Source organism: Chenopodium quinoa, unplaced genomic scaffold (genome assembly GCF_001683475.1).
Source record: "Chenopodium quinoa cultivar QQ74 unplaced genomic scaffold, ASM168347v1, whole genome shotgun sequence".
NCBI lineage: Eukaryota > Viridiplantae > Streptophyta > Magnoliopsida > Caryophyllales > Amaranthaceae > Chenopodium > Chenopodium quinoa.
Genome location: NW_018745651.1, coordinates 92,670 through 117,842, shown reverse-complemented (window position 1 = coordinate 117,842; position 25,173 = coordinate 92,670). Strand labels below are relative to the sequence as shown.

At 39.3% G+C, this 25,173-nt stretch overlaps 2 protein-coding genes across 2 annotated transcripts; one reads left to right on the top strand and one right to left on the bottom strand.

Moving 5' to 3' along the window:
* Window positions 1-968: 968 nt before the first annotated feature.
* On the bottom strand, window positions 969-1,751 carry LOC110717063 (60S ribosomal protein L26-1). The gene has a single exon (XM_021895702.1). The coding sequence runs from the start codon at window positions 1,654-1,656 to the stop codon at window positions 1,216-1,218; it is 441 nt and encodes a 146-aa protein (XP_021751394.1). The 5' UTR covers window positions 1,657-1,751; the 3' UTR covers window positions 969-1,215.
* Window positions 1,752-7,994: 6,243 nt separating this feature from the next.
* Window positions 7,995-24,579, top strand: LOC110717092 (BTB/POZ domain-containing protein At3g49900-like). The gene is made up of 4 exons (XM_021895738.1): window positions 7,995-8,504; window positions 8,715-8,784; window positions 10,037-10,549; window positions 23,696-24,579. Exons 1-4 carry the CDS (start codon window positions 8,299-8,301, stop codon window positions 24,461-24,463), a joined length of 1,557 nt encoding a protein of 518 aa, XP_021751430.1. The 5' UTR covers window positions 7,995-8,298; the 3' UTR covers window positions 24,464-24,579.
* Window positions 24,580-25,173: the final 594 nt, after the last annotated feature.

The following is a 25,173-nucleotide window of genomic DNA, read 5'->3' as shown; positions in this document are numbered from 1 at the left end:
TCATACATAGCCTACTCATTTAGTAACACATTATGATACAAGACCTATATTTGCCCTTGTATCTAACTTTCATACCTCACATACCCTAAGCATTACAGCCATTACCTGTAAAACACCCAATGAATCCTTCCCCAGAGTTGAGAAGAAAAGAGCAAAACTACCAAATCAAAGAATCAATTAAGCAATCCTTGATGCTACCCTAAGCATTACAGCCAATCCCTTGCATCTACAAGTATATATCAAATTTACAACCCATCTAAGAATAATCCTCCAAAGAACCTAACCATCAACAAAGGAACAACTGAGCACAAGCGCGGCGTCATTTAAAGGTTGCTCTGTTACTGTGTATAGGTTCAACTATTAGAGTATAACACATTTAATTGAATATTCAAGCATCCTTTACACTAATTGCAGCGAAACTAGAGATCACAAAACAAAAACAACTCTACTTTCAAAAAGCTTTTATATGTAGTAAAAGGGACTAAGATAAGAAAACCACAGTAATCATTAGATGTTCAAATGTTATGTCAATTATGGGGAAAACAACTGCAGGATATAAGAATCTCATATAGAAATTAATTAAAGACCTAAACTTGCACCAAACAACCACATTTTGATTAGTAATCTCTTAATATTCAAATGCTTAGTCTACTACTGAAAGAAACAACTGTTGATTGTCATTATAAAACACACTAATTATAAAACATTAAAGAGCTCTCATATCAATTTGATTAGCTTATCAATAAGAAATTCCTCTCAAAAACAGAACACAGTATACAAAATCCGCCTTGAATTAATCAAATTAATTAACATTTCATTTCATATTAGCATCACTCAAGATTGTCACTTAAACCACATACAACCCATCAAATATATAATACTAACAACAATATACCAAAGAAAATCATCCAATCAGAACCATTTCATAATAACACATACTCAAACAAAGATAAAAATAATGATAACAGTAATAAGAACGTAGAAATATATCGCATAAATTAGAGAAAATCGAGAGGTTCAATAAAAACCCTAATTAATAAACTAAGCAGCCATAGATTTAGATCCAAAATCTTCTTATAACATAACAATACTAATAATTTGATAAAAGTTCCCAAAAAAGACAACAGAAATTAACAATAACAAAAACCAAAAGAGCAAAAACACCCTTTCATTTCCATTACCTCTCTCAAAGTCTCTCTCCTCTCAAAATGAAATTTAATCAACGCTCTGCATAATATCCTCAGCACTGAACTTGGTACCCTTATCCTTATCAGCAGCAGCCCTACCCTTGGCCTTGCGATCCAACAGCGACTTCCTATCCTTGTCCAACCTCAGCTTCGTAATCACAACCTTGGAAGGATGAATTCCGACATTAACAGTGGATCCATTAACCTTCTCACGAGTAATCCTCTCAATGTGAATGACCCATTTCTTCCTGTAAACTTGGACAACTTTGCCCTCACGACCCTTGAAAGTACCACGCACAACCTGGACCTCGTCGTCTTTGCGAACCGGCATCGATCGGACGTTGTACTTGCTTCGGAGGTCGCCGGAGAGAGGTGCGCTCATGATGACACGGCGGACGCTTGATGGCGCCGTGAAATGGGCCTTGCGGCATTTCCGGCGAGAGCTGGAGACTCTTGGGTTGTGCTTCATCTTCTCTGTTTCTGGGTTTTCTGGGGTTAGGGTTTTCTGAAAGGGGGCGGAAAAGATGAAGAGGATGAAGAATTAGGGTTTGAGAGGGTCTTATAATAGGAAGAATGTGAGTGTTGTTAGTGTGCGGAAGGGTTTTGTTGTTGTTGGGCTGTAAAATGTTATGGGTTTACTCGTTTTAGTTACAAAAAATGGATGCTGAGTTTTTTTTTCGGTTACTTTATATTGGGTTATTGGCCCATTTGTATCTTGTTAACATTTCTTTTGGAGTGTTTGGGTTTTGATATTTTAATTTACGCTGGATAGTTAATGCGCACATAGCTAGTCATGTCTGGAAATCTCTTTTAATTTGGTTTTATGTTATAACTTTATTTTTTAGAAAGTACAAATGTCCGCATTATATATAAGATTAATCTCAAACTTCTTAAAAGATAGGAAAAAAAAAACCCAAAAAGCTATATTGGTAAAAAAAAAAAAAGGGAAAAAAATGTCACACATGTGATTCGCATGCATAAATGGGGGTATATATGTTAATAGACATTTTTAGAGATATAATTGGCATAACACTAGTTACAAGTGTTTCGGGGTTTTCTGATGTCCTGCGGGAGAGTTACAATTCCGAGACTGGAACCGGACGCCTGTACCTGCAAAATAACGGAGACTCCTGAGAGCTCCGCCTCCAACGGTCAAGTTAGTACCTGATTAAGGAGTAATTAATACGGAAATTAAAGTAATAAGGTCTCTCTAGGTGAGAGTGTTTAATGTAGGTAATCTGCTTTGTTAGCGAGATCAGCCGGTTATTAGTGTGTTTTGACTTCTCTAGGTGAGATTAATTGCTTGATTTTCTTTAATGAGGATTAATTAAGTATTTATAGTCTTGAGAAGCGTGCCACTCTCTAGGTTTAGGGTAAACCTAGGGCTGACCGGGCCTCTAAACAGGATTGGGCCTTGTTGGCCGGTTTTCCCATTTGGCATGGGTGGACACGGGCGTGTCTCAATTGGTCCGTAGAGGACGTATCTGTGATTGACACGTGGCAGTCTCCTATTGGCCTACGTGAAGGACACGTGGCGGAACCTGGTTGGTCCACTTGTCAAACGGTGATTGGTGGATAAAAATCCCCTAATCAACAAGCATTTAGTTAAACTTTTTTTTTTAAAAAAATAGGGATGCATGGAACATGGTAGATTGGTTGTAATTGTACATGTTTTGATTAATCCCATTGTAAAAAATTGCCTTTGATGATGGTGAATTGGGAATGATCTTTATTTGGCAATTAATTGTTGGTTACCGGCTGGCTTGACCGACTGTTTGTCATAAAAACACAAAATACGTATATATGGCAATTGAAGGTACCGTCTTGACTTGCCTTAAGTTAAGGCAGGGCAATACATCTAAAGAAATAACGAGGGGTAGACCAATAGCATGAATGAGGTGATGTTGGGCACCAAATATGTCTCTCGAGGCTTTTAAATAGGAACCTATGGAAGGAGCTCGATGCTTAGCTGGAGACTAAATTTAAAGGCTGAATGAGTGTTGAGGATGTCCCTAGGGGTAATAAATGTTGGTTTAGAACCATAACAGGCCTATCAATAGGTCTATAAATTTCCGAGAATGAGTTTGTTTCAATTACATGGGTGTTTCAATAATTGGCTATAATGTTAGTCATAAGTTTCAAGAAATGTTTCACATCACCAACTTAACATCCCGAGAGTTATATTAAGGTGTCGGGAATCTTTCATTAGATTACCAAATAAAAAACCCACCCCTTATTTTTTTTGTGTGTTAATACTCGGTTCACTCTTTGAGCTAATCCCATCCATTATCATTGTTGATGTATGGGTTGGTGTTACATATTCCATTACCATTGTTGTTGAATAGATTGATTGATTAAGTATTGGTGAGCCAAATTTTTAATCCGTATTACATGTGGTTACTTATTAAAGCTGATTTTTTACATCTACTAGTATATAAAACTCAATGGGGGTGAAAGTCGTAGCAACTCTTCCAATCATCTTCAAAGAAATTACTCAAGTCTAGACTAGAGTATTAAACCACTAATCGTACGTTGCATTATGCACACATATATGTATGTGAGTACGTAATGAGTAGAGTGTGAATGTGAGTATGATTACCTATAGCTAGTTTATATGCCAAAGACATAGTCAAATTGTAATTTTCAAATTCATTGTAATTTTCAAACTTATGAAGAAATCCGCGATAAATTTGACAATTTTAATACAGAGTAATATACAGAGTTCGTTCAAGCTATATGTTTTTAAAGTTGGCACATGTACTAGTTATTTCTTTTTTGCTGATTTCATATAGTGATCTAGTAGTATTTATGTATTGCATGAATAGTTTTTTGAAAACAAATTTATGTATACTTTAAATAACAATTAGGTTGGTCAAATTTCTTTTCTTTTTATTTATTTGATAGCGATTGTTTTAATTCATATATATATTATGACAAAGCGTACTCTATTGACACAAATTATGGTGATCCAAGTCCAATCAAATTCATAATAATACATATTATTACTAATTTGGATACCTCTTAACCACCATATCTTATTATTATCCTCACACCCTATAATCGGCCAGTAGCCATATTATATGTCCTCTTACCTTCCTTCAACTAAAAATTTGAAAAGAGACAAACTAAATTATGTCTTTTGTTGGTGTACGTTGGATTGATGCTAGGTACATACTTTTTGATATAGTACAAAATAATTCTTGGTTTACGGCGATAACTCGAATTGTTAAATGGAAAATTTGTTAATTACTACCTACAAAAAACAGATTTTGTGAATTACTACCTATAAAAAAGTTTGTCAATTACTACCTAATTTTTATTTTATTTTTTTGTGAATTGCTACCTTTTCCTTAATCTGCCCCTAATTAAGTGATTTTAACTCTTAATGACATCATTATCCAGCCAAATTGTAATCAGTTAAAAAAATATATAAAAAAATGTAAAAATAAATATAAAATCAGAAAATAATAAAAAAAATTCAGAAAATTAATAAAAAAATTCAAAAAATTAATAAAAATTCAGAAAATTATTTTAAAAAATACAAAAAATAATTAAAAATTCAGAAAATTATAAAAAAACCAGAAAAATATTTTGAAAAATAAAAAAAAATTAATTAAAAATTCAGAAAATTAATTTTTTAAAAAAATTAAATCAATTAAAAAAAATAAGAAAATTATAAAAAAATCAGAAAATTATTTTAAAAAATACGAAAAATTATTTAAAATTCAGAAAATTAAAAATAAAAATCAGAATATTATTTTAAAAAATAAGGAAATTAATAAAAAATTCATAAAATTATAAAAAAATCAGAAAATTAATTAAAAATTCAGAAAATTAAAAAATTAAAATCAGAAAATTAAAAATAAAAATCAGAAAATTAATAAAAAAATTCAGAAAATTATAAAAAAATCAGAAAATTATTTTAAAAAATACGGAAAATTAATTAAAAATTCAGAAAATTAAAAATAAAATCAGAAAATTATTTTAAAAAATCAGAAATTTAATAAAAAAATTCAGAAAATTATAAAAAAATCAGAAAATTATTTTAAAAAACAAGAAAAATTAATTAAAAATTCAGAAAATTAAAATAAAAAATCAGAAAATTATTTTTAAAAAGCAGAAAATTAACAAAAAAATCAGAAAATTTTAAAAAAATCATAATTTTTTCATAAAAATACAAAAAATTAATTAAAAATTCAGAAAATTAAAAATAAAAATTAGAAAATTATTATAAAATTCAGAAAATTAATAAAAAATTCAGAAAATTATACAAAAAATCAGAAAATTATTTTAAAAAATACAAAAAATTAATTAAAAATTCAGAAAATTAAAAATAAAAATCAGAAAATTATTTTTAAAAATAAGAAAATTAATAAAAAATTCAGAAAATTTAAAAAAATCAGAAAATTAAAAAAAAATTAGAAAATTATTTTAAAAAATACAAAAATTAATAAAAAAAAATCGAACCCAGAACCAAGCCCCCCAGCCCGACACCTAGCTCACGCAACCCCCTACCCTTAAAATCGCCGGAAACAACCACCATTTTCCCCGGAAAATGCCCCCTCCCCCTCGCCGGCCAATTCCGCCACCTATTAAACCCAAACCCACCCTAATCGAAAACCCCTATATCGATTTAGGGATTTAGGGTTTCGAAACCACCCTAAATCGATTTAGGGGTTTTCGATTAGGGTGGTTTTCTGGGTGGGTTTGGGTTTAATAGGTGGCGGAATTGGCCGGCGAGGGGGAGGGGGCATTTTCCGGGGAAAATGGTGGTTGTTTCCGGCGATTTTAAGGGGAGGTGATTGCGTGGGCTGGGTGTCGGCTGGAGGGCTGGGTTTTGGGTTCGGTTTTTTTTTTAATTAATTTTTGTATTTTTTAAAATAATTTTCTTATTTTTTTTAAATTTTTTGAATTTTTTATTAATTTTCTGCTTTTTAAAAATAATTTTCTGGTTTTTAATTTTAATTTTCTGAATTTTTAATAATTTTTCGTATTTTTTAAAATAATTTTCTGATTTTATTTTTAATTTTCTGAATTTTTTTATTAATTTTCCGTATTTTTTAAAATAATTTTCTGATTTTAATTTTTAATTTTCTAAATTTTTAATTAATTTTTCGTATTTTTAAAAATAATTTTCTGATTTTTTTATATTTTTCTGAATTTTTTATTAATTTCCTGATTTTTTAAAATAATATTCTGATTTTTATTTTTAATTTTCTGAATTTTAAATATTTTTTCGTATTTTTTAAAATAATTTTATTATTTTTTTTAATTGATTTTCTTATTTTTTTAAAAATAATTTTCTGAATTTTAAATTAATTTTTTGTATTTTTTAAAATATTTTTCAGATTTTTTTATAATTTTCTGAATTTTTAATTAATTTTTCGTATTTTTAAAATAATTTTCTGAATTTTTATTAATTTTTTGAATTTTTTTATTAATTTTCTGATTTTTTTTTTATTATTTTCTGATTTTATATTTATTTTTACATTTTTTTTATTTTTTAATATTTTTTTTAACTGATTACAATTTGGCTGGATAATGATGTAATTAAGAGTTTAAATCACTTAATTAGGGGCAGATTAAGAAAAAGGTAGCAATTCACAAAAAAAAAAAAAAAAAAAATAGGTAGTAATTGACAAACTTTTTTTTATAGGTAGTAATTCACAAAATCTGTTTTTTGTAGGTAGTAATTAACAAATTTTCCTTGTTAAATAAATAGTTGTTGTCATGTTAATTATGTACTTATGTGAAATTGATGAATGAGTAGTATGACTCTATTATAACAAAGATAGGCTAATTAATTAACTTGTAGTAGACCATGTTTGTAGTATTGAAGAGTGAATGATCAAAGCTAATTGAATTGTTGAGCACTGCGTGGTGGACGTACTATTAGTAGTAGCTTTTTTGGCTAGGGTAGTGGTAAAAAATATGGACTACTAGTTTAATTATCCCAAAATAAATTACTCCGTAGCATTTAAAATTAATTAATACGAAGTATATATTAAATTAGATAATGAGTTATGATTCTTATAACCTATTATGATAGTTAAGTTTTTGCCCATTTTCCCATTATATATATATATATATATATATATATATATATATATATATATATATATATATATATATATTTTTTTTTTTTTTTTTTTTTGGGTGGTCAAGCAATTATAAGGCAATGTTAAGTTGATGGCTGTTGAGCCATATCTTTTCACCCAAAATTAAAAATTAATTAATCAACTAGAACGGCCTCTTCTCAATAGCATGTGTTAGAATTATTTGGTCAACAGTTAGTTAATAAACACATGAACACCTAATATCCAACAATTGATCAATTTTTTGACACATCATTGCAAAAAAACCAATAAAATTATTCGAGAATGCTAGGTAGTCCAATAAGGAAAAATAATTAACTAGTCATTAGATTTCCAATGACACCGATGTTTATTAAAATATCACACGTCTCCCAAAGACGACTTTTACAATATACGTAATACTACTTTTTTTTTAAACAGCAATATACGTAATACTTGTATTAATGTAACCACGAAGAATTTCAGTCATACGAGTCACTATATCCAATCCATCATAGAAAATTAAAATAAATAAACTCTCTGCAAACTACTAAGTCCAAAACAATAATAATTAACCAGGAATCATGGACCTCTCTCCAAATCAACTTGTTTTTAGCATCTCTTCTCACCAAACCAAGTCTGAAACTACCAACCTTAGAGAAATTTCGTGTCATATGATCCCCACAAAATAACAATACTTCAACTCTTATTTATTTCTATAATAATAATAATAATATTTTTGAATCTTATTTATATTATTACCAATGAAATGTAAAAGATCCATTGCATTAAATATCCTCACAAGCAGTAGGGAAATGACATTAAATACCCTTTCCAACCAAATTCTATATATAACAGGCAAATAATTTATCACCCTACCCAAAACTTCTGCACTATTTTACTGCTTTACAATTATTATCAGGCCCATTTTCAGACCTTCCTACAAGAAAAGAAAAAAAACCTTACAACTAATTTTTTTTTTTTTTTGCTCTATTTTATTTCATATTTTATTTTCTACTATACCCTTTTTAATCTCAATGTCTACTACTGCTTCTGATGAAAGAGAAGTTGGAGAAAATATGAAGGTGGGTTGGAGAAATTTAGGGGTAGCTTCAGAGACCATCTTTGAAGATGAAGACGAACACGAACACGAAACCGAAGATGGTGAGGATGAATTGGAGTCTCTTGGTTCACCTCCTCTTTCTTCTCCTTCTTCTCCTCTTCAGTCCGGTGTTGACGCTTGGTATGTTTATTTTATTTTATGCCAATTACTTACTAACATTTTGTATTGCTACCTCCATTTCATATTTTTTGCAATTTTGGAATAATACCCCAAAGTTGCAAAAAATATGAAACGAATGTAGTATTTTATTTTTGTTACACATATACGTATTTGTGATATGTTTATGCATTTCTTTAATTAATTACTGTAATTTAATTTTTCCTAATTAAGGACGGAAGCAACGGGGAGGAAACCAGACGTTAAGATACAAGTACGAGGCGTATGTTTTCACTTACACAAGGTATGTACTGTACGTTTGCCCTTCCTTAGAGACTTCTTCATAATAATATTTGGCTTAATTACAAATTAATATAACCTTTAAAGCTGAAACTGATATTATTAATCTTAATTTAATAGTTATGTCGCATATTAATACTATTAATGAGATTAAACTTAATTTTTCCAAAATTCATACTATGTTCATTAGCCCTTTGTAAATCTCAAGTTACTAAATTAGCCACGTCTATGTTGTTGTTTTCGCATTATAATGAGAATTTCGCTAATATGTTCAGTTTAAATGTTAAGTCATACAGTCATAGCTAAGATTATATACTTAATTAAAGAATTGTATTAATGTAAATATGTAATTGGGATGCATATGTGAACCCAAGAGATTAAGGAAGAAGGGCAAAAAAAAACGAGAAAAAATAAAGAGTAGAAATTGTATGATGTTGACAATATGATAGATTAATTTAACAAATATAGAAAATTGTCTCATTAAGTGTCATTACCAAAGCTGTTATAATCTGCTGGCATTTTTGAAATTCTGAACCATATTTGTCTTTCATAATGTTCTCATTATCTTTAAGTAATCATTTGTTTGCATGTAAGGTCAATTCATTAATTATTACATGATAAATTGATTCATATCTTTAGAGTATCAAATATCCAAATAAGTATACAAGCAATTTCATTTTGTTACCTAATGAATGTATAGTAATTAATGTCTAAGATTTCTAATTACGCCTTAAATACAAATTTTGCGAACTAATTACAATGTTTGCATCACATGTTGACCATATCGAAATTAGAAGTAAAAGGTTATAACAAGTGCTAGAAGTACGCTAAATGCATAAAAATCGTACATAATGATAACAATAGATCATAATGAAATGTTATGAACCCAATTAGTAGTGTTTGTACTGATGATACTCAACTTTGATTTAAGATTCCACATCAATATATAAAAAGTACACCCAAATTTTATAAAGTTTGACTAAAGAAGGAAATGGTGCAATTAAAACACGGAGAAAGCATGTGCAGTCATGTATGAATAGGAGTATAGGGCTATAGGAGAATCGATCCTTGTTCTATAATTAGAGAAATTGAACGATCATTTGAATTATTACATGGAAAACAAACATAAACAATAAGGGGCCAAAAAAATAGTGAAAACCAATGTACTTTCAAGCAATAAATGCAAATGAAATATCATTATCAATGAAATAAATACAAATTCAGTACGTATTTTAAAGTACTTGTTTTTGTAACAGGATGTTTTAGTTTCAAAAAGTGGTTACTTTAAGCGCCATTTAACAAGGGTTTCAGAATTCACTCTTTCTCCACCGTTAAAAGTTGCGGCAGACACCTTCAAACAAGTTGCTGATTTTTGTTACAGCAATTACGCTGTTATAACACCGTCCAATCTCGTTGCTCTTCGTATAACTGCCCAACTCCTCGAAATGGACGGCATTGTAGGTGAAGAAAGTCTCCGTGAGTTGACGGAGTCTTACTTCCGTGAGGTGGTTATTGTAAATAGAACGTTAATATGTAACGTTTTTCGTTCGAGTTTGTCGTTGCTTCCTGAGGCAGAGCAAACGGCGTTTCTTTCTAGTAGATGTATTGAAGCGTTGTTGGATGACGGCGAGGGAGATGGAGCTGTTAGTTGTGCTGATGGACTTAAAACGGTTTCGCCTGAGGGGATCAAAGTGATTGCGGACTCTATGCAGGGGAGATATACAGCAAGTCATGATCTTCTCTATAGAGTCATCGATCTTTATTTTCTGGTAAGTTTTCTTATACATTACACACTTACATACTCATGTTACTCCAGTGTGACAATAATAGAATACACATTTATTTACTCGTGTTACTCCATTATTCAGTGTGACAATAATAGAATAATTAACAGTGTTGGAATGTGCAAATTTGAGGTCACGTGTTCTAGACTTGTAATGAGGGCGCCACATGACAAGTAGAATTATATACAGAGTAATTGGATGTTTTTAAATGGATCGTATATGTGACAATTGACAATTTTTTTTTGTTAAAACATAATTGACTTGATTGAGAAGTTGAAAGAAACCATCTACTGTTGTGTTTTTTTACTAGTGAAGTACTAGAGTAGACAAAATAGCATAAATGGAAGATGTACCCTGTATAGTACTTGTTTGGGTCCAATTTAGTCTAATTGGGCCTAGGCATTAAATGATCCAATTAAAAGCCCAAGGTCAAGGTTCAACTCTCCACTTGTGCTAAAGTCAAAGGTCAGCCCTCAAAGCAAGCCAATTGGGCTAAGGCCCAACTTCTCCATGTATGAAGAGGTATAAAAGCCATCAATATTCATGCATTCAAAAAGGAGATTCATTCACAAATTTACATATTCTCATAGATTCATATATTCTCATATATTCAATCAAAGCCTCAAGCAATTAATTCTCTTGCATAGTGTTCTCTTTCTACACATTGTACTGACTTTAGCATCGGAGGGGTCTTCCTCGGCAACACCCCCGAGGCTAGTTTACGTGTGTTTACTGTGCAGGAAACCTTCGGCCCAACATAACTTGGACCGAATCCAGTCTTCTCCGTTTCAGCGGACCTTCGGCAAGGTCCCATTGTTTTCACCCGAAACAATTTGGCGCCGTCTGTGGGGAAGAATTTCAAAAATCTTTAAGCCGAATTTCTAGCCAAGATCATCTTGCAATTATCTTAGTAGCAATGGCTAAGAACCGCAAGAGCAAAAGCCTCCGTCAAGGAGCGGGCGAAAAGCCTAAAACCCCTACACCATCACCCTCGCCGGACCGGGACTCTCCCAAGGGTGCCAGCCCGGGGGGAGGATCATACAAGGAGGATTCCCTTTCTCCCGTAATTCATGACTCTCATTATAGGCCGAGTCACTCTCGGTCTAGCAGGGGTGAGTCCGATCATAGGACACATTCAGTGCCCCAAAGCCAACCATCGGCTGCGCGCCCTCATTCCCATACTCGGTCGAGGACCCCTTTGACGGGGCCCAGCTCGGAAGAGGTGGCAAGAGCGCTGGCAGTGCTCATGGAGGCGATGAGGGCACAAAATATGCCACCACCTCGTGATCGAACTCCTCCGCATACCCGGCATCAGCGGAGGAAGTTAGACCATGATGGTGGGAAGCTTCCTTCCTTCCGGGAACTGGAAGAGTGGGAAGAGTATTCCTGGAAAAATGAAAAAGAGAGGAAAAAGAACCCTCAATTTTTAAAAGGATCCTCATCCTCAAGACCAGAAGCGCATAAGAGCAGCAGCTCAGCTTCTCGGCCAGAATCTACTCACCGAGAACCTGAAACTGTTCGCCGAAGCGTCCTTGACCGACTCGGCGGCAAGGAACCGAGCGTGCGCAGTCGCCTCTCGTTCCCTGCAGCCGAGGCCCAGACTTCCCAGCCAGGGACGAAAACCACTCCTACCTCTCTAAGAGGGCGGAGCGCGGTCCCTTCGGCCAGGAACAAGGGCAAGGCCGTTATGCTACCCGCCAGTTCACCATTCGAGCAATGGATACTGGAAGAGCGCATACCCACGGTTAAAATACCGTTGCACATCACATATGACGGGACCTCGGACCCGAAGGATCACGTGGCCTCGTATGAGACTCATATGCATCTTTGCCCCAGATCCGAAGCGACTTGGTGCAAATATTTCCCAACCACTCTCAAGGGGGTCGCGCAAGCGTGGATCTCCAAGGGAGTAAGGCAAGGCTCCATAACAGGGTGGGATGATCTGTCCTCCAAGTTCAGGAGCAAGTTTTCCACGACAAACCGCCGAGAGAAGACTACTGCAGAGCTCATGAGTCTAGAACAGGGGGAAACCGAAAGCCTCCGAGACTATCTGACCCGTTTCAGTAACGAGTCATCCAGCGTCTCTCAGCTGGACCAGGGGCTAGCCATTTTTGCAATGCAGAATGGCCTACAGCCCGGAAAGTTCCTAGACTTCATGGTCATGCATACCCCGCAGACCTTGGAGGAAGCTCTGAATGCTTCGGATAAGTTCATCCGAGCCGAAGAATGGAACAAAGCGAAAACCCAACCTCAATTTGGGGGAGGGAAACAAAGGCAAATACCCTTGTTTGAAGGCCAAGGCCATAAGGCAAAGGGAAAGTCAAAGGCCTTGGAGCAATCTTTGGCCAGCGACCCAAAGAAGGAAAGATCTGCCTCATACACAGGCAGATACGAGTCCTACACTCCGCTCTCTCTTCCACGCGCCAAAATTTACAGCGTGACGAAGGAGGAGCAGAGTTACCGAAAGCCGAGACCACTCCCAGAGTGGTATCAGCGAAGAAATAAAAATCAGTGGTGCGAGTTCCACGAGTCTTCGGGACACAACACTGAGGAGTGTATCCAACTGAAGGACCAGATAGAGGACATGGTCCGGAAGGGATACTTGAAAAAATACATCGCGGATCACCGCGAGAAAAAAGAATCCGAGAAGTCAGCAAAGGACTCTCGGCAAGACCTCGACTTCCCCCGGAAAAACAGTAAAAAGCCGGAGGGGAAATTCCCTCCGATCAATGTTATCTCGGGAGGAATATACTCTCGGAGGGAGCACAAGCGACACCTTAGAGCTTTGACTCACCAGGTGAACAACGCTGACATTCAATCTCCCCAGTCGCCGGTGCCGAACATGACGTTCACAGCCGCCGACTGTCGAGGGATTGCGTTCCCTCACGAGGATCCGTTGGTGATCATCGCTACGGTGGCCAACCACGACGTCAGTAAGGTCCTTGTTGACGGTGGCAGTGGAGCAAACATTCTGTTCCGAAAGGCCTACAATCAAATCAAGCTGAAGCCCAAGCACCTTACGCCGGTACCCTACCCGGTATCCAGGTTCAATGGGGCTTCAACTTATCCAGATGGGAAGGTGACACTTCCTGTCACCATCGGTTGCGATGAGGCAGCCAGGAACGTCATGATTGAATTTTTGGTCATCGACGCTCCTTCAGTATACAACGTGATTTTGGGGAGACCCATAATTCATGAGATCCAAGGGGTCGTCTCAACTTATATCAGCTGATGATTTACGTCTCAGACGCCGGCTTCCCCGAAAGGATACAGGGCAACCAAAAGGACGCCCGAAGGTGCAACTACCTCAAACCATCCAGTAGTCGCCCAGATGACAAGGATGAGGAGGAGAAAGAAAAAGAAAGAGAGCCGAGCACAAAAAAGCCGAAAGGCCTAAGTGCTTCGGCCCAAGGATCTGTACCCAGAGGTAATGGGCCCGAAAGGGAAAAGGCTAGCTCTTCAGCTGAGCCGCAAGACTCAGAGAGCCAGCCGAAGAACAAAAAGACTGGGACACTTGCTGACATTGGCAGCAGGCCAGATTATGAAGAGTCTAGTCCATCAGCAATGGGCATGGACCAACAGACTGAAACAGTTGAGTTGACCGAAGGAGACGTTGAGAAATGTGTAACAATCGGGATGGACCTTGATCCGAACACCCGTTGTGAACTTATTCAGCTCCTTCGGGACAACAGAGATGTGTTTGCTTTCTCGGCAGCTGATATGCCCGGGATAAGCTCAGACCTCATCTCCCATAATCTTAATGTTGACCCAATGTGTTGACCAGTTAAGCAAAAGAAGCGGAATTACTCCGCCAATAAGAACCAAGACATCGCAGCCGAGGTCAAAAAATTGTTGGAGGCAGGATTCATCGAACCTTGCCAATATCCAGAATGGCTGGCAAATGTGGTGATGGTTCAGAAGCCCAATGGTACCTGGAGGATGTGCGTTGACTTCACGGACCTAAATAAGGCTTGTCCAAAGGATTTCTATCCCTTTCCGAGGATCGATCAGCTAGTCGATTCGACAAGTGGCCATGCCTTGCTTAGTTTCATGGACGCATTCTCGGGGTATCATCAGATCTTTATGCACCCCGACGATCGAGCAAAGACAGCATTCGTCACGAACGCTGGGGTGTACAATTACAAAATGATGCCCTTCGGATTGAAAAATGCGGGGGCTACCTATCAAAGGCTGGTGGATCAAGTTTTCGCCGATCAAAAGGGCCGAAACATGGAATTCTATGTTGACGATTCGATTGTCAAAAGCAAAAAACCAGGGGACCATGTAAAGGACCTGGCTGAAACTTTCGCCACCTTAAGAAAGCATCAAATGAAGCTGAATCCGAAGAAGTGTGTCTTCGGCGTGAAGTCAGGGAAATTCCTTGGGTTCATAGTCAGCAAAAGGGGGATTGATGCCAATCCCTCTAAAGTCAAAGCGGCGCTCGACCTTCCTGAGCCGAAAACGAAGCGGGATGTTCAGCGGCTCACCGGAAGAATGGCAGCCCTCTCGAGGTTCATTTCCAGAGCTTCGGATAAGGGGTTACCTTTCTTCAAAGCCCTGAAACTCCCGAAAACAAAAGAGCTTGTTTGGGAGGAAGAGCAAAAAGACGCCTTTAAACAGCTTCGGGAGCATCTGGCTCAACTCCCAACGCTGGCTAGCCCAGGTGAAGGGGAAACTTTGTACCTATATGTGGCCGTTAGCCCAGCCACCATCAGCGCAGTATTGCTGAAGGAAGAAAGTAAAAGTCAGCAACCGATCTACTTCGTCAGTCATACACTGACGGATGCCGAGACTCGCTATCCTCTACTCGAGAAAGTTGCTTTCGCGGTAGTAGTAGCTGCTCGGAAGCTGAGGCCCTATTTTGATTGCCATCAGATAGTGGTCTTAACTGATCAGCCATTGGAAAAAGTTCTCGGCAAGGTTAAAAACTCTGGTAGGCTAGCCAAGTGGGCTTTTGAGCTCACCGAATTCAGCATCAGCTACCGTCCGAGGGCTGCCATTAAGGCTCAAGCTCTAGCGGATTTCTTGGCCGAATGCTCATACCAAGAAGCGCTAGACAGTGAAAAGAAAGTCTGGACTGTGTTTACGGATGGATCTTCCACCGAAAACGGTTCGGGGGCAGGAGTAGTGATAACTTCTCCCGAAGGTAAATCCTTTGAGTATGCACTAAAGTTTTCTTTTAAGGCCTCGAACAATGAAGCCGAGTATGAGGCAGCAATCGCCGGCCTAGAATTGTGCATCTCCTTGGAAGCCGATCATGTCTGCCTAAAAACAGACTCTCAGCTAGTTGCATAGCAGATCAGTGGCAGCTACGAGGCCAAAGAGCCCTCCATGATAGCTTATCTTGCCAAGATCAAATCAGTCATTGCAGAGCTGAAAACTTTTGAGGTTCAGCTGATCCCAAGGGGTCAGAATACTCAAGCCGATGCACTCTCCAAACTTGCCAGTTCATCTCTTACCGAGCTGAACAGATCTGTATATGTAGAAGTGCGTCGAGAGAGAAGTGTCGACGAAGCACCTAAAGTGTGCTGCGCTGACCCAGAGCCTAGCTGGATGGACCCCATCCTAGCTTTCAAGCTTCGGGGAGAAACTCCCGAAGATAAAGCTTTGGCCTCCAAGATGAAGAGAACCAGCTCTAGGTTCATTGTCTTCAGGGGGGAACTTCTGAAAAAGTCCTTCTCAGCCCCATTGCTGAAATGCGTGGGACCAACAGATGCAGATTATATCCTACGGGAGATTCACCTCGGCATCTGTGGGAATCACATTGGGGGAAGGACCTTAGCCCACAAGGCATTGAGGGCTGGATATTACTGGCCCACCATGATCGCAGATGCTAAGGAGCTGGTTCGGAAATGCGAAAAATGTCAAAAATACGCTCCAGTTATCCATCAGCCAGCAAGGGATCTTCAGCCGATCCTTAATCCACTCCCGTTTGCCCAATGGGGACTGGATATACTGGGACCATTTCCAGAGGCTGTGTACAAGAAAAAATGGCTGATAGTTGGAGTTGACTACTTCAGTAAATGGATCGAGGCCGAAGCAGCCTCGAACATTACAGAGCAAACTGTCAGAAAATTTATCTGGCAGAATATCATCACTCGATTCGGCATCCCGAGAGTATTTGTCTTCGATCATGGGAGGCAATTTGATAACTTACCGCTGAAGCGGTATACAGATCAGTTCGGCATCAAACTGGCATATTCAGCGGTATGCCACCCGCAAAGTAACGGACAAGCCGAAGCTGCAAATAAACAGATCTTAAATGCCCTCAAGAAGAGGGTGGAAGATCAAAAGTCCAAGTGGCTGGAGGAGCTCCCTGGAACCCTTTGGTCCCTTCGGACAACTGAAAAAGAGGCAACAGGCCACTCACCTTTTGAACTGGTGTATGGTGCCGAAGCCGTCCTTCCAGTGGAAATTGGCTCTGAGAGCCTTCGAGTGCACCACTTCTCGGCTGAGAATGAGCGATTGATGAGGGAATCTCTCGATTTCCTCGACGAAGTAAGAGACTCAGCCCGAGACAGAATGGCCGCTTATAAGCAGAGAATCAACAAATTTTATAACCGAAGGGTCCATGCAAGGCCTCTCAAAATTGGAGACCTTGTCCTTCGGAATGCTGCTGCAGTTCAGAAAGGCCGAATCCATGGGAAACTCTCAGCTGCATGGGAAGGACCTTATGAAATCTATGATGAGCTTCAGCCAGGGACATACCGACTTCGGCAGTTGGATGAAACTGAGTTGAAAAATCACTGGAACGCTGATGTACTGAAAAAATACCATGTGTAAACCCTTCGGGGCAGAACAATCTTTGTAAGTACATTTTGAATTAATGAAAGGCCTTGGAGCCGCCATTTATATAAATGTTTACAACTTTTTATCCTTTCAAAATTTTCTTTGTTCTATCTACTCTTTAAGGGTTTTTTATTCAGCCTCGTCTGAAACCTTCGCCTTCGGGTAACTGGGTTTCAGATTGCTGACAAAACTCGTCTTTTTAAAGAACACTGGTCTTTCAGCTGAAGTCAAACTTCAGTAAGACTTGTTCTCCAAAGACATGAGTCCATGGACAATTCTGGGATATTGCCTTAACTGAGCCTTGTATCCCAGAGAGCCATTATCCGAAACATTGCCTTAAGTTGGCCCTGTGTTTCGGGTATCCATTTTTCAAAGATAGACAGAAAATCAAGGATAACAGCAACAGTTGAAAATTGTTTAGTCAGCCTCGTTTGAAACCTTCGCCTTCGGGTAACTGGGTTTCAGATTGCTGACAAAACTCGTCTTTTTAAAGAACATTGGTCTTTCAGCTGAAGTCAAGCTTCAGTAAGACTTGTTCTCCAAAGACATAAGTCCATGGACAATTCTGGGATATTTCCTTAACTGAGCCTTGTATCCCAGAAAGCCATTATCCGAAACATTGCCTTCAGTTGGCCCTGTGTTTCGGATATGCGTCTTTTAAAGAACACTGGTCTTTCAGCTGAAGTCCAACTTCAGTAAGATTTGTTCTCCAAAGACATGAGTCCATGGACAATTCTGGGATATTGCCTTAACTGAGCCTTGTATCACAGAAAGCTATTATCCGAAGCATTGCCTTCAGTTGGCCTTGTGTTTCGGATATCCATTTTTTAAAATAACTCTAGTCTTTCAGCTGAAGTCAATCTTCAGTAAGACTTGTATCCCAGGAGCATTGCCTTCAGTTGGCCCTGTGTTTCGGATACCCATTTTGAAGAAGTGAAGAAATTGTTTATTCAGCTGAAGCCATACTTCAATTTCTGGGGGGGCAAGAAGCACTATCAGTGCAAGTATGTTCGGCAGAATTGAAGAAACAGTAAAGCATTCAAAAACAAAGCAACTGAAGAAAAGAGCATCAAATTAATAATTTATGCTCAGAAATCGAGCTACAAGTTCAATTAAACTGTATCGGCAGCCGCCCACAAGCGGAAAATAACAGCTGCCGAAATACGTACATAAGCAAAAAAATAAACTGTTGTACGACAAGGCAAGCTGAAGCAAAAAACAAGGCAAAAAATTCAGAAAGCGGCAAGTCTAAAGTTAAGCGCATGATGAACCGCAAGATTCGGAAGACGACTGCCCGAGTTCCTATGCTTCAGCCTGAGGATCAGACTGATCAGCGTTGAGCCCCATGGTGGCCTCAGCCCCAGCAGCAGAAGAAGCAGGCTTTGCACTCTGCCGAGCCTCCCTTTCCCTCTGTTCAGCCTCCAACTCCATTCTCTCAGCTTCCTCTTCGGCTTCCTCAGCCTTAAGAATTTCAGCTTCGACTGGAGTTGCATACTTCATATGAGGGTCTTCGGGATTCTGGACCCATTCAGCACATTTGGACCAGTCCAGCTTCGGCTCAGCATGAAGGCAGACTCTTCGGCATACTCTGAACCCGTTTCTGAAACCCATTTCATATTCCTCTTGGGTATAGACACGGACTTTGAGTAGAGCCTCAGCATCAGCCAGCTTCTTCTGGGTCTCCTCCAAGTCTTCCTTGGATTTCTTCAGCTCATCAGCAAGCTTGGAGGAGGAACCTTTCAGCTCATTCAGCTCCTGCTGAACTTGGGAAGCCTTTGTCTGAGCCTGGGCCACTTCTACTTTTTTGGCCATCAGTTGATCCTCAGCCTCAAGGAGATTAGCTCTCTGAGCTTCAGCAGCAGCAGCAGCCTCTGAGAGTTGGACATCCCTGGCCTGGAGCAGCTCTTCAGCAGCCATTCGGCTGGCTTCAAGAGCTTCTAGTCGTTGCTGCACTTCAGCTTGTGCAGCAGCTCCATCCTGAATACGGCTCTCAACGGCAGCCTTGAATTTGGAGACGTCCACTCCCATGTGCTCCTGAAGGAATTTTTCCCCTTCCATCAGTGGGGGAAAAACTTCCTTCTCCATAGCGTCGTAGAAGGTTTTGAGGGCTTCAGCAGCTTTTTTCTCATACTCCTCACCCTTCTGCTGCTTCTCTTCAGCTGCTGCTTGCTTCAGCTTAGCAAGCTTCAATTCCTCTTCAGCTACCTTCTTGTCGTGTTCAGCAGCGTCTACCCTATCTTGTAGGGTATCTATCAGCTCTACAGTGAGAGTCTGATTGTGCACGAACTGAAAACAGGAAGACAAGTTAAAAAAATAATAAAAAAAAAAATAGAGCTGAATTTTAGAGAAAATAAAGGCAAGGAAAATCACCTGCATCATCAGCAGTTTGTTAGACCTGGCTGGGTCAGGAACTGATCTGCTGGATTCGCCCATCCCAGCAGTGGCCTTCAGCGACCAGATCCTTGCCCTATCTACTTCGGACATGCAAGCAAAATCGCCGAAGTAGGCTGCAACTCCTTCTCGGTTCTAACCCCATATGAGGTCCCAGATGTGGTCTGGGATTGGAATTCGGGGGGCCGAGAAACCCATTTCTCCAGATTGCAGAGTCTGGAAGGAGGGAAAGGATGACGAAGGAGCTTGTTTAGCTTTGGATGGCTCAGCATCATCCTTCTCAGAGGAGTCAATTACTATGACCTCCTCTTCTTCAAGGGTGAGGACGAAAGCCTCAACCTCTCTTGCGATGTCTGCCGTGAAACCCTCAGCGCTAGGCATCACGGCATCCTTATTTTTGTGCTCAGCAGCACTCTCCTTAATTGCTTCTTGGACCCCTCCCTTAGATTCGGGAGTTCTCTGATCCACCTCCATCTCAGGAGGTGGCGGAGGGGTCTTTGGAGGTGATTGGGGTGGTGGCCGGGGAACCCTCGGCGATCCATTGCCTTCCTCGGGTTCCCTTATTGCAACGCCGATGGTCATCGGCCTCCGCTGAAAGTCATGCGGCCCGATGATGGCCATCCTTCTGCGCCTTTTCTGAAGGGGCTGCTCGTCCATATCTGAGTCTGAAGACTCTTCTTGTATTTGGTCTTCGGGACGAACAGGGGCTTTCCCTTCTCTGTGTCTGTTACTCTCTTCAGACTGTAACAGACAGGGGGGAGGAAGAATGTGAGAAAAAAAAAAAAAAAAAAGACAGTTAAGTCTGAAAGCTCACCGAGGTCTTCAGCAAAGCCTCGTCTTCTTCAGCTGCCCTAGCTGCAGCTTCTTCTTCAGCAGCTCTGGAGGACCCTTCTCCTCCTTCGCAAGCTTCGAGAACCCGTGCAACCTCTTCGGCTGTACGGGCAGCTTCAGCTTCTTCGTCCAGCAGCTGAAACCAGGGGTCTCTCTTCTTCCACCAAGGCTTCTGCCTCTGATACAGAGCAACAGCCTCAATTTGGAAGTGGGAAGAGTCTAGATGAACTTCCCTATGCCTCGGTTCAGTGATAGACGGGGCCCGATCAGTTACAACTCGCTCTCGGTTGACACCAAGACGAGCGTAGTTAATGCCAACGTTGGTCTCGTCCCGCTCTGAAAAAGAAAAGGGGAAAGGTCAGTTCAGATAGGGTGGCACAGCATAAAAAAGCAAAGTAAGAGAAGAAAAAGAGATAATTAAAAAGCCTCGGCCCCAGCCGAAGAAGCTTACCATCCTTAAACTTTCGGCTGAGGCCAACAGCTGCTAGCATGTTCTCTTGGAAAACATAATGCGTATCGGGGAGCCAAGTCTCCGGGATATGCTGCATTCGGCCACTGCCCCCCCGGTTCGGCAGCTTGCCGAAGATATGTTGTTGATCAAGGTTCGGATCCGCCCCGTTATCTGCGGGGGGACCTAGACTTCCCATTTCGGGATCAGGCTCAGCAAGGTACCGGGGAGCGCTGAAGACGCAAGGGTGGCCCGGATCTGTGGGTGCCCTAACCCAAATCCATTGACCTCTCCAGTCCTTGTCTGAAGAGTCGTTCGGCCACATGGTTAGGTACTGGGGCCGGGACTCAATCCGGTACCACCCAGAACCATGGCTTCCGTGCCCACTTTGAATATTCGGCACTAGCCGATGAAGCTTTTTGAAGCAGTGCAGGTTCGGCACATACTTGAAGAACTTGCAGACCCATAAATATGTCATCACCCTTCGGATGCTGGTGGAAGTTAACTGGCATAGGGAGATATTGTAATGGATCAGCAAGTCTCGGACGAATACGTCCAAAGGGAACCTCAGCCCGTACTGAAGCTGTCTTGTGTACACCCCCACATACCCCGGGGGTGGACGATGGATTCTATCGGATGTCGCGGGCATTCGGCACCAATACCCATCAGCTTCAAAAATGCCGTAATGCAACTCAATTTGCTCGGCAAACCGATATTGTTCGGCATTCTCCACCCACCATGAGTAGGGGCGGTTCTTTATCATGGCCGAAGCTACTTCGGCATTCTCCCACTCTGAAAACCCGGGGAGGATATCCCAAAGGACAGCGGGAACTTCATCGTCCCGTCCAGAAGCGCTCGGCCCCTCCGTTCTCTGAGGAGGAGCCGAGGAAATGGGAGTCGCCCTAATCCCTTCAGCAGGGTCAGACTCTGGCCTTTGTCCATTCCAGGTCCCAATCCTGTTCCTAGGATCGGGAATCGGCCTTGCTCTTCTTGGAGCACGGGCTCTACCTCTAACTCCTCTTGCCATTGATTATTTCGAAGAAAAAAGTCGAAAAAAAAAGGAAGGAGTTCGAATTCGAAGAAAAATAAACTGAAATCAAAGGAATTTACCTTAATCTGAAGCGAAAGTTGCCGATTTACGAGTTCGTAGTGGCAAGTCTCAGTTTCTAAGCTTACTGCTCGGGGAATTTGCGAAGTTTTAATGCGGGTTCTTGGTTTCTCTCGAGAATTCTGGGTTTGTGTTGGTGAATAAGTGAGGAGAGATGACGCGCCTCTGTTTATATCTCCAGGAATGGGATACGAGGAGTCCGCGTTTCAATTTCTCTTAAATACCCCACTTAAGTAACCGTTAAACACACGATCTTGTGATTAAACTGCCCATTATCCGTCCAACTTCCACAATCATCCACCTTAACCGTTGTTATCTCATTAATTACGGTTTAAATTCAAATTTTTGGATTAATTAAATCATTTACTTCCCTCCTTTTCTGAATTAAATCAAACCCGACCCGTCATCCTTCCAAATCGGGTCTGGGGGGAAAGTTGTTTGGGTCCAATTTAGTCCAATTGGGCCTAGGCATTAAATGATCCAATTAAAAGCCCAAGGTCAAGGTTCAACTCTCCACTTGTGCTAAAGTCAAAGGTCAGCCCTCAAAGCAAGCTAATTGGGCTAAGGCCCAACTTCTCCATGTATGAAGAGGTATAAAAGCCATCAATATTCATGCATTCAAAAAGGAGATTCATTCACAAATTTACATATTCTCATAGATTCATATATTCTCATAGATTCAATCAAAGCCTCAAGCAATTAATTCTCTTGCATAGTGTTCTCTTTCTACACATTGTACTGACTTTAGCATCGGAGGGGCCTTCCTCGGCAACACCCCCGAGGCTAGTTTACGTGTGTTTACTGTGCAGGAAACCTTCGGCCCAACATAACTTGGACCGAATCCAGTCTTCTCCGTTTCAGCGGACCTTCGGCAAGGTCCCATTGTTTTCACCCGAAACAGTACTATATTATTGTTAAGAGAGCATGAGAATCTTCTAGGAATGACACTTCTAACTTTCTAAGGTGTACAAGAACTATTGAACATGGCACAAATAACTGAATAAGTTGTACATTGTCCATCATTTATCGTGTGTACAAATATAGATCGAAATTTGGAGAGCATAGGAGAGTAGGAAATTGGCTAAGATAAAAACAAGAAATAATATACTAACTGAATGTATGCATTTAACCTTTCATCCCATTTAACAAACCAAAAGTTGTGTTTCATGAGAGCTTTCTAAAATCTCAACTTTCACTCCACATCCAAATTTCAAAGTAGGTAATACTTTATAGGAAAAAAAAAAATTGCATTATTATTGATCAATTTTTTCTAGTTATTTTTTTGTTTTTACATTCCCTTTTTCAAGCTTTTCTATATGATGGTGATGTGATGTCTGTTTGCAAATTTTCAAAATTCAAAGTGTACTATTTACTCATGCAAATTCATTAATTACAACACTTGACAACACAGTAACTATGATGAGTCGGTTAAACACCACTGGTAGAGAATATACGTAAAATTTTGATATTTCTAATCATGCATCCATGCACTTTCTTCATATCTTCATCATGTAATAAATTAAATAAAACTAATCATTATACACCAACTACATACATTACACAGGTATACAATGGAAAAATGTCAGAAGATCAGAAGACACAAATAACAAGCTGCATAGATTGCAGCATTTTATCTCCAGCCCTTCTAATGCACGCCGTACAAAACCCACGCATGCCTCTCCGTTTTATCGTCCAAGCTATGCTTATTGAACAACTCAACACTCATCGCTCTCTTTTCTCCGTCCTTAACCCCACCACCACCACGAACCCCTTACAACACTCCCAATTTGACCCACGGACCGACTCCCCGGCCACCCTAGGAGCAATCCTAGAGAGGGATGCAGCCCTACGTCAGGTTACACAACTACGATCAGCTATTGATACTACGTGTTCAAGGATACAAAGCCTAGAGAAGGAATTATGTGGCATGAAGAAGCTTCTTATGGAGTCCGAAAGAGAGAAACAAAAGGGTGGTGGTAGTGCTTCGTTGATGGATGATCAAAGGAGGACTTCGAGTTGTCGTTTTAATAACAAAAGTAATAATAATAAGGTGGAGAGGGGAGAAAGAGGGTCGATTTCTTCGAGTTTTTTGAGGTTCGGAGGGAGTTATAATAATAATGGTGGTGAATTTTGTGACATGAATATGGGATCATCTTCGTGTTTGGATGATAATAGTGAAGACAAAAATAATAAGGTTGTGAAGAGGAATTTAGGGCAGAGGTTAATTAGGGGTTTAAGAAATGCTTTTGGGGTTTCTAATAGTAATTCTAAGGTTAAAGACAATGGGAGATTTGATGGAGGAATGAGAAGCGGAAGAGTTCTTAATAACTAGTATTAGACTGATTTAATTGAAGGATCTTTAGTTTCTTTGGATTAATTGTGTTAATTACTTTGTTTGAGCCATTGGCTTAATTAGTTTGTAGTATAAAAACAAGCTATTAGGGGGGGGGGGGGGGGGGGGAAATGTAAGTACAGTGATAAATATGAGTGTGTTTTGATTTGATTAAAATGATTTCGTCTTGTCTTATTGCAATGTTTGTATGTACATCTTGACAATACATTAAAATTTTAGAGAATATATAGTAACTCTTCTATCTCATAACATGGTGTTTCTTTTCTCTTTACCTTGGTGTTAGGATTAATTCCTACAATAAACTTAAATCTTCATATCAAATTAATCGATAAATCTTAATTGCGGAAACGTATCTGATTCCATGACAATTGATCGAACTCCTTCTTGATTATGCGTCTTCTAGTAGATACACACTCTAGGTTTTTCTCTCTATTGATGGGATATAACTGAGAGTCTATTGTATGTACTACTAGGACCATAACCCTATATGTCTATTTATATAGACCCCCTTCCCTAATCCGCCCATCATGCATTAGAAAGGGTCCAATGGTCTGAACACATAAAACTAAACCCATACTCTATAAAAGACTTAATAAGCCCAACATAATAATTACTTAAATGGATCACTTTATTTTTGGGCTAAACTATATGATAGATAGCGTATAAATACAATCATAACTGTATAGTCC